A 10,070-nucleotide genomic window follows, 5' to 3' on the forward strand; every position below is an offset into this window, starting at 1 on the left:
AATATTAACCAAGTCACAGGCTAAACATTTACAAAGGAGATTATAACACTGTTACTATCCTAAATCGGATCAGCACATCTTTCCAAAACACTAAATCAGACAAGGGGGGAAGGGATGCTGGTATATCTTTGTTGATCTGTGAGATAAAAATAATTAAATTTAGAAAAAAAGAACATCTTGTTTCGCTGGCCTTATTGTATGCTTTGTTGTGTTAGCATTTTAGACAATGCCAAAAACCAAATCTTTATGCCTCAGTTCCGGGCTGAATTTCCAGTGTGTAGCTACCTTCAGTTTAGCTGTTGCAAGGAGGAATAAGATGAAGTCCTCATGGAGAAACTGTTCTTGACCTTCTTCATACATTGAAAGAAACATCAACTTTGAGTCAAATTGTATATGATCTGAAGTACAATAAAATCACCACCACCCCACCATTCCTGGAATATGTGAATGTCTTTAGAAGTCCACCCCATATGTATCAGAGACCCACTTACCCTTTTTCACTAATCCCCATTTACTAATATGATAAAGGCATCTGGAGCTTCAAGAAAGCCTTTCACACTGCAGCTAAAGTGGACACTGAACAGCTCTTTGGTCCATAGAGAATACCAGCATGTATCTTTCCTTTTTATTATTATTATTGCTGTTTATTATTTATCAAAGGCTAAAAGCTGATTTAGCTCAGTCAACATGCACTTCTCAGACCAAAGTCTCTACTGAATTTTGTCATCAGATAGATGCCAGTCAAGTTTTACACTGATACTTAAAATACATGCAGCCCTCACCACCTTAATGCATATTTATATCAAACAAACCAAATAATGGAAGGACTTTCTAATCTCTCTCTCTCCCTTACTTTCTCAAGGTATTTTTAAATTACCCAAGACAAGTGTGGTATTAAAAAATAGCAACACAACAATAAATTTTGGTTAATGAAAACAGAACATTTTAAGAGTTTTTTTCCCTGAAAATAAATGCAGATTATGCTCACCCTTCCACAGTTACTAACATTAAAAAAATGAACAGCCAAGTTACAATTTTATTTAAGCTCTAGCCTTGCATATTGAGGTTGGGTATATGCTTTTCTTATTTCCAAAATATGCATGAGCTCCTTGTCTACTTTAATTATACTTTAATGTGAAATAAAGCCATATTATTTTCCATAATTTGATACTTAATCTATACATATGTACCTTCCAAAGTTCATTGGTGCAGTGATGAACCATGATACTTTAAAAGTCTTTGTATTAGGGGGGGAAAATCAACAAGTAAAGTAGCCCCAATCTCAAGTCATTCAAGGGGCAGGGTGTCTTGCGATGCTTGAGAAATACAGGTGCTAAAGGATCTCTTACACATAGAAAACACAAGCACAGAAGAAGGAGGGTTCTTGGACAAGTATATATTAGGAAAAAATAACTTTTTATTGATTTCAGGAAGCTGAAAACTTTCGCAGGGTGATGACAATCAAGGCCACAATCACAGATGTGCCCAGCAAAGCGGCAATCACAATGGCACCAATGGCTCCAGGACCCAGTGACCCTGCAGGTAAAAAACAAGAGGAGGGAGGAAGAGAGATTCACTCAGCAGGACATAAAAGGCTGATGGAAATTTAATGCGCAGAGGTACACATTAAGCGTTGTATAGCATTTAACTCCTGCTGATAGAAATTTGTCCGTCAATGGAATAGGGAGGGTATAATTCCTCCCTGCATACTTTCAAAATCTCCTCCAGAGAATTCTCTGGATCAGACTAGGAGGTAGGGTTAATGCAGCTCTGTGGAGACAACAGAAAAATCTGCTTGTGTGATACTGGATTACAAATTCCAGCATATATTTCTGCTAAAAACCACAGTTGCAGGAGGATAATATCACTGACTAGTGCTGGATCAACCTAAGCAGTACTGTCTATAAAACCCTTCTGTCATATTCTTTAAGCCAGTTGTTGACAACTATTTTTAGTGGGTAGACCAATCTAGGTCATAGGGATAAGGAGCGACCCCTCTTCTATTCTCTCTTCTGCTAATGCATACTCACCATAGCTCATTGAGTCAGAAAGTTCCCTTCCCAGCCACCATGCTGCTTGATGTTATGGGATTTGGGGGAACAAATTCACAAAGTACACAAGGGGTGTATCCACACCAGATTTATTCCCATTGATAAAAAGGTTACGAACCTTTTTCTCCCTTTTGGGGTATATGCTTTTGCTGTGGCCTCCAGCCACTTTCCACCCAAGGGAATGTGTTTTCCATAGAAGGAAAAGGTTTCATCACAACTGCCTTGAAAGGAAGTGGGAGGACACCAGCCAGTATCCCTGCTGCAACTCGCTAATTTACTAAATGCATCTGAAGAAGTAGACCTGCCATATATACTCGACTATAAGTCAGCCTCATGTATAAGTTGAGAGCAGGTTTTGAGGCCAAAAATTATGGATTTTGATATGACCCATGGATAAGTCCAGGGCAAAACCTAGGGGCATGTAATAAAGGATCTAAAGGATGAAACAAAGGAGAACTTTGCCAAAGAACTTACAAAATTCTAGCAGGCACAACTGTTTATGTTCACCCTAAATGATGGATGGATGAGAGACTAGAAGGTCAGTGCTTCCTGATGGTTGATGGTTCCTGACAATGGTTTCTTTTTAAAATAAGAATTAAAATACAGTACTTACATTGACCCGTGGATAAGTCAACTCAGGTTTTTGGGGTCGATTTCTGACCAAGGTTTCTAGACTTATGCTTAAGCATATACAGTATGTCTATGAAAACTCATGCTGCTCACTTCTTTCTTTAGTTAAGTCTTAAAGTTGCTACAAGGCCTCTCTACATACAGTCAACCCTTCCCTTACGCAGGGATCTGTTCTGGACCCCCTATGTAAGGGAAATACCGTATATATTGTTTAGAGAAGCATTCCCAGAGGCTAGCCCTCTCTGACCCAGGAAGCCTCCTTTTAACCGTTAATTAAGAAGCCAAGCCCTTCCTCCAGTCCATCTGCCTTGGTCCAGGCCTTGGAGGTGGAGAAGAACTGCTGGACCTGATCCCATTCCCCACCACCACTCCCTTCTCCTTTTGTGTCGTGTCTTCTTAGATTGTAAGCCTGAGGGCAGGGAACCGTCTAACTAAAAGATTGTATGTACAGTGCTGTGTAAATTTACAGCGCTTTATAAATAAAGGTTAATAATAATAATAATAATAAGAAGATGCTCAAGCCCCATTGAAAACAGTGGGCCTTGCTGCTTCCACCGTGCAGCTTCAGTGTAAGCTGAAAGTCGTGTATGGCACAAGTACACTGTACTCACTAAATTACTGTCACTTCAGAAAAGAGGCAAGAGAAAAAGAGAGCAGTGCCCTGGCAAGCTCATGTACCATTCCCAGTATCCAGCTGGTGGAGGTGAGTTGTGTCCTCTGGCTCATAATCAGAAGTATAAGGTGGGAATCCTGGAGAATCTGAGAAGCGAGGAGTAGGGGTGGTTTCTAAGGGCCCTCCACCTGATGGCAGCTCCGGAGGATCATTCCACAGCGTTGGGAGAGGTCCTTGGGGATATTCTGTTGAAACAAATACAAAGGCAGAGTCAGTCTTGACTGGCCAAACCAGGGTGACCAGGCATCTTCCTTTTCCAGGACATGTCCTACATGTCAGCCTTCTGCCCAGGAGGAATTCCAAGATGTCCTCCATTATAAGCATAACAAAACATGAACTTATATTTATATTAGTGTTTTTTCCTTTTATATTTTGTCATGTCCTATTACTTTTTTTTTTGGGGGGGGGACATTTGACATTCCTACATTTTATGGTGCCTTGTCCTCCTTTGTGGTTATGGCATCTAGTCCTTCAGACTTCCAGCAAATCTCCAGGTGCATTTTATGCAATAGGTAGCAACAGAACAGACAGCAAAGAATAGGGGGCACTGCCCTCTGCTGGACAAAGTCTTAAGAGCTTGCTCTTCTAGCATGACAAATTTCAGCCACATCTAGCAGTGCACTTAAATCATCATCCTATGAAAAAGTTACTTCATTGCTGCCCATCTCCTTCCTCTCCTTTCCTTTTTGTTCTGTGGGCAGTTATGTCCCCACATGGCATGCTATGTGCACACTAGGATGTGTCCACATCTGTAAAGTCTTGCATCCACAAACCTCTTCCCCAATCTAAATCCATGTCCAGTTGTCTTCTTTTCATTTTTCTTTAAAAGGGAGAAATTTGTCCCCTCTTTTCTTTCTTACAGTGGGCCCTTGGTATCCACTGGGGTTATCTGTGGATAATAAAATCTGTGGATGGTTAAGTCCATTATTTATATAGTGGCATAGTAAGATAAAATGGCAAAATGAACATTTACTTTTTGGAATTTATACTTTTTAAAAAAACATTTTCAAACCATGGATGTTTGAATCTGTGCATTAAAAAATCCATGGATACAAAGGGCTGACTGTACTTACCTCCCCCATGGGTGCATCTTTTTGTGTACATTTAAAAATACTGTATGCACACAGCCATCAGTGTGAGAATCTGGGGAAGCAAATAGTGCCTGGCCAACAGATAGAGAGAGCCAGCATGGTGTAGTGTTTTGAGCATTGGACTATGACTCTAAAAAGCAGGGTTCAAATCCCTGCTTAGCCATGAAAATCCACTGGGTGGGTGACCTTGGGCAGTTACACTTTCTCAGCCTCAGGGGATAGCAATGGCAAACCCTCTCTGAAGAAACTTGCCAAGAAACCCCTATGCTAGGTTCACCTTACGGTCACCCTAAGATGAAAACAATTTGAAGGCACACTACACATAGAGGCAGTGCAGAGCAAGAGAGAAGTCTAGAAAGTCTAAGACTAAAATTGGATTTCCCATACATCCCCACATACAGAGTCCATCTACAGGATTTCACATTCTATTTTAATAAAATGTTCAGAATATTTGAAAGTAATATATGTTTTTAGCAAATAATCTCAACAAAAAAAATGTACAATTTGATGTTTCGATGTTTTCGTGTGGTACTGTGTAAAGTATTTCAACTAAAAACAAAACACTCAGTGGAGGTCAGCACATACTGGACCTGCTGACCTGGACAGAAGGATGAAGGAAAAAGTATGAAGCTACAAAAAGAGAAACACAGGCTGAGTACAGGAGAAGAAATCACTCCTTGGACCTCAAATCTCATTAAATGCAACGGCATGGTAAAATGGTGTCCCCCAAATAAAATAGCAAAACCAAAGCTTGCTTTTTGAAATGTATATCTTATTGGAATATTTTCAAACCGTGGATGGTTGAATCTGTGGATAAAAAACATCCATGGATATGGACGGCTGATTGTACACAGAAAAAGAAACACAGAAGAAAGTGTCTAGCCTTATGGGGGAAAAAAAATACAGCCCTAGAGATTATGTAAAAGAGGATAGCAAAACAAACACATTAACAAGAGTGCCTGGAGCCATTAATTCTTCTTACTCAACCAGTTCTGATACAATGCTAGGAGCACGGCAATTGGAGCAATTGTATTGGAGAGGGGGAAAAACTTGCTGTACTTTTGTTTGCTTTTTTGTTGTCTCTATTTGGAAAAATTAACAAGGCAGAAATAGTGAGGGAAGTGTAAAGAACTGAAATAATTTTTTAAAAGGATTGAACACTTCCAAACCAAAAGATCCCTATCCTGGCAGGGCACATAGCAGTAGAGCTAAGGGGCATTTGATGGAAAGACATTTTTCTGATAAAATTCCAGAGATCTTTCTCTTTCTCAGTTCTGTTATCATGGTGGTGGAAAGTGAGAAGTGGATGTGGAGCAGTGTCCAGCTCCATTCTTGTTGCTAAACTTACAAAGGAGCCCAAGCTCAAATACAGTCTGGCAACACCATTTGTAATCCGGTTGTCCTTTGCCTGTCAGCACTTGAACATACAAGTTGATTTATCTCTATTTGATGTGTGCTCTGAGGACCTGAATTTACAACCAGAAAAAAATAACACTTCAATGCTTTAAAAAAACAATGAGCCCAAGAAGGGGGCAAACATAAAACAAAGTTGCAGGATTAATGGAGCTTTTGCATTGGCAATCTTTTCCCTACGCACAGTGTTAGTTTCTCATTCCCAAAAGCAGACTTTTGCTGCCAGCAGAGCAGTTTTGGCCGAACACACAGCCCCAGAACTCAGGAGAGACAGGAACCCAGATCCTCCCCCAACTGTGCCCCTGTGATGCCTTCTCAGGTGAGATTCCAAGAAAATGGCATTTTCTTTGATGTTGCAGTTCATGTCCTGTTTTTCCCCCCCAAACGGACTCTGGAGCAGCTAAAAAAGCCACTACTGTTTATATGTGGGCTGGACCCAGAAGGCAGAAATCAATGCTTATTTTGTTCAGGTGGGATGGAGCAGAGGCCCTCGCAAGAACAGGAGACATTCTGCAGAGCCCTGCGGAAACCACTGGGAAATGTCACACCAAGCTGAAAAGATGGAGCAGAGAATCCAAAGCTTTCTAATAGTAGGAGATGGCCACCTGGCCATATAGCTATGGCCCAACGGTAACAAGATCTTGCCAAAAGACAAGAGATGAATTAGCTTTTTACTTAAAGGAACACACTGTATAAGATAAACAGACAGAACTAGGGCGAGCCTCTTTCTTCAAGACAGCAAATAAAAAGGCAAACAGTGTATGGGAACACAACTCTAATCCACAGCATCACCACTAAAATGATTGGAAGGAGTTGGGCAAATCAATGACACAGGATTATATTGATCACTGGCTCAGAGTCTCCATAAAGGAGAGTCAGGCAACAGATCTGTTTTGTGCAGCATATATGTAAAGCATGTAAAGTACTGAAGAGTGGTAGCTCAATGGTGGAGCACCTGCTTTGCAAGCAGCCAGTCCCAGGTTTAGTACTCTGAATCCTCTGTTAGGCCTGGAAAACAATCATGCCTGAGATCTGGAAAATTTTCTGCCAGTCACTGTAAACAATACTAGACTAGCTAGACCAGCAGTTTCATTTTGTATAGCCTACTTTGATCCTATGAATGTACATACCTATGGCATTAATCCTTTCTATTAATGGATAGACTCTGTCCATAGGAGGAATTTAGCCTGGAACAAATAACTACACAGAGCTAAGGGAGAACAGCTAGCCCAACTGACAGCCACTAGTTTTCAGCTAACACTGCCTATCTCTTGTTTATAGGGAAATGCTGAACATGGTGGGTAATGCATTCAAACACGTTAATTGAATCACAGAATCATACAGTTGGAAGAGACCACAAGGGCCATCCAGTCCAACCCCCTGCCATGCAGGAACTCTCAAACCAAAGCATCCCCGACCAATAGCCATCCAGCTTCTGTTTGAAGACCTCCAAGGAAGGAGACCCCACCATGCTCTGAGGGAGTGTGTTCCACTGTCAAACAGCTCTTAAAAGTTCCTCCTAATGCTGAGGTGGAATCTCTGTTCCTAGAGCTTGCATCTGTCGTTCCATGTTCTAGTCTCTGGAGCAGCAGAAAACAAGCTTGCTCTAATATGACATCCCTTCAGATATTTAAACAGGGCTATCATATCCCCTCTTAACCATCTCTTCTCCAGGCTAAACATACCCAGTTTCCTAAGTCTTTCCTCATAAGGCATGGTTTCCAGACCCTTCCCCATTTTAATCGCCCTCCTCTGGACATTTTGTCAATGTCCAATTTGTCAACATCTTTTTGAATTTTGGTGCCCAGAACTGGACACAGTATTCTAGGTGAGGCCTGACTAAGGCATTATCTTTCTATATTTTTCATAGGCAACTTTTTTATATTTCTCTTCATACTTATTAAGGCAACTGAAACCATAGGACAAGGTATTGGTCAAAAGCCTATTGGTAACCCTCATCTCAAGCTAGATAATGTAATTCTAGTACCTCTCATATAAAACTGGTAATTCAGTTCTAGTGAGCTACAGGCTCAGTATTTGGAAGCAGCTGCTACTCTAGGCAGACTTTTGAAGCACATCTGGAATGCTGGCAAAATAATCATTAAGATAAAAATACTGAAGTATCAAGCCTATGTCTTTAAGGATCTTGCTATTTGGTGGGAAGAGGCTGGCTTTTTCAGTCGTCAAGATTCCTCTCCCACTACTGCTGTTCAAATGATACATCTGCAGGCAAGAGATTTCCAAGTTTGCCCAGGCTGACTTGGCTCTTCACAGAGATATCTGTACAGGTGTCCAGAGTGAGGACAGTCGATACTTAAGGACCCAGAAGCTACATAAACCTCCTATATAAGGATATTTGTAAGACATAAGACACTGACACCAGTAAGTGATAGACTGTCTAATGACATCAGATGTACTGCCAAACAACATGACACACACCGTAGCACTCCTCTACTGTGACAGTTGCAGCATTAGATATTTGTTCTTCAAACTGGGATGGAAAAACTACTACCTCAACATGTACGTTAGCAGAGGCAGAAAGTGGAAATGCCTCCTCTTTTGGCTCGCAACTCTCAGCCAACATGGACATTTTTCCAACTCTGGTACAGATGTTATGACTGTGTTGAGCAATCAAGATGCCATTTTGTTCCAGATGTTGCTAGTAAAACATCCTGAGGAAGCTAGAACCAAGCTTCTCACAACTTTGTAAACATTCATTATATGCAATCTGTATGGATTCTATTCAGTGCAAAGTTTGCAAAACTGAAGTGGGAGAAAGAGGGAAAGTGGAAGAAAGATGGGAAGTGGATGGATAGGCCAGACACAATTACCTCTGCTTGAAAAGATCTTTTAATTTTCTGGGTAGTTCATCCCACACATTATAAAGACTATCGAGAAGCAAAAATGAGCACCAGCATGGCGTAATGGTTTGAGCGATGGAGTACAACTCTGGAGATTAAGAATCATAGAATCATAGAGTTGGAAGAGACCTCAAGGGCCATCCAGTCCAACCCCCTGCCATGCAGGAAATCCAAATCAAAGCATCCCCAACAGATGGCCATCCAGCCTCTGTTTGAAGACCTCCAAGGAGGGAGACTCCACTACACTCCAGGGAAGTTTGTTCCACTGTCGAACAGCCCTTACTGTCAGGAAATTCCTCCTAATGTTGAGGTGGAATCTCTTTTCCTGTAGCTTGCATCCATTGCTCCGGGTCCTAGTCTCTGGAGCAGCAGAAAACAAGTTTGCTCCCTCCTCAATATGACATCCCTTCAAGTATTTAAATAGGGCTATCATATCACCTCTTAACCTTCTCTTCTCCAGGCTAAACATCCCCAGCTCCCTAAGGCGTTCCTCATAGGGCAAGGTTTCCAGACCTTTCACCATTTTAGTCGCCCTCCTTTGGACACGTTCTAGTTTCTCAATGTCCTTTTTAAATTGTGGTGCCCAGAACTGGATACAATATTCCAGGTGGGGCCTGACCAGAGCAGAATATAGTGGCACTATGACTTCCCTTGATACTTCTATTGATGCAGCCTAAAATCGCATTGGCCTTGTTAGCTGCAACATCGCACTGTTGACTCATGTTCAACTTGTGGTCTCCTTGGACTCCTAGATCCCTTTCACATGTTGTCTCCTTAAGCCAGGTGTCCCCCATCCTATGTCCATGCATTTCATTTTTCCACCCTAAGTGCAGTACCTTACATTTCTCCCTGTTTTTAATGCGGTGGAACGTGAGACATGTTTTTGTGAGCATACATTCCATATATTTTTGCAATCTCTTCTACTTTTCTGGTTATGTGCCAAGGTACATGATAGAGTTGTGCTTACCTCTCCTTCTCTCCCTCTGAGGCCAAGAGGTTAAGATGGAGGGAGGGTGTTTCTTCTGCCTCTGGGCTTAATAATAATAATAATAATAATAATAATAATATGCCTTTAAGTTGGAGGGAGAGCCTTTCCTCTGGGCTTAAACCTACCCAGCTCCCTCAGCCTTTCCTCATAGGGCTTAGTGATTTCAGCTTCTGAACATCGTATCGGCCGCCTCACACATGCTCAGTGGTGCCCTGCATGGGTTGCGACCTTAAACGCTTCCGGGGTGAAAGGGGAGGTCCCGTCATGACAGCCCGGTAAACAGCTGGAGAGCCAGCTCATGCACATTAACAATCGCGATGCAACGTGCCCGTTACTGTTTCCTCTCTACATTCCTGCTTGGTT

At 41.7% G+C, this 10,070-nt stretch overlaps 1 protein-coding gene and 1 long non-coding RNA gene across 7 annotated transcripts in view; one reads left to right on the top strand and one right to left on the bottom strand.

Annotated features, from left to right (window-relative positions):
• Positions 1-10,070, top strand: part of LOC121924973 — a 39,782-nt gene that overhangs the window by 7,356 nt on the left and 22,356 nt on the right. For all 3 annotated transcript variants that reach the window (XR_006102773.1, XR_006102771.1, XR_006102772.1), the window contains exon 2: positions 1,431-1,542. This is a non-coding gene — a long non-coding RNA (uncharacterized LOC121924973). The remainder of the gene's footprint in view (positions 1-1,430; positions 1,543-10,070) is intronic.
• SNORC (secondary ossification center associated regulator of chondrocyte maturation) overlaps positions 1,256-10,070 on the bottom strand; it is a 22,240-nt gene continuing 13,425 nt past the window's right edge. For 3 of the 4 annotated variants that reach the window (XM_042456593.1, XM_042456594.1, XM_042456595.1), the window contains 2 exons: positions 3,360-3,539; positions 1,256-1,536 (listed from right to left, as the gene is read on the bottom strand). In XM_042456593.1, coding sequence (XP_042312527.1) covers positions 1,427-1,536; positions 3,360-3,539 — 290 coding nt within the window. In that variant the 3' untranslated portion in view covers positions 1,256-1,426. Of the gene's footprint in view, positions 1,537-3,292; positions 3,540-10,070 lie in introns of all 4 variants that reach the window. The other variant, XR_006102770.1, reaches the window with a different exon arrangement.

The sequence above is a fragment of the Sceloporus undulatus genome, chromosome 3, assembly GCF_019175285.1.
Source record: "Sceloporus undulatus isolate JIND9_A2432 ecotype Alabama chromosome 3, SceUnd_v1.1, whole genome shotgun sequence".
Taxonomy (NCBI): domain Eukaryota; kingdom Metazoa; phylum Chordata; class Lepidosauria; order Squamata; family Phrynosomatidae; genus Sceloporus; species Sceloporus undulatus.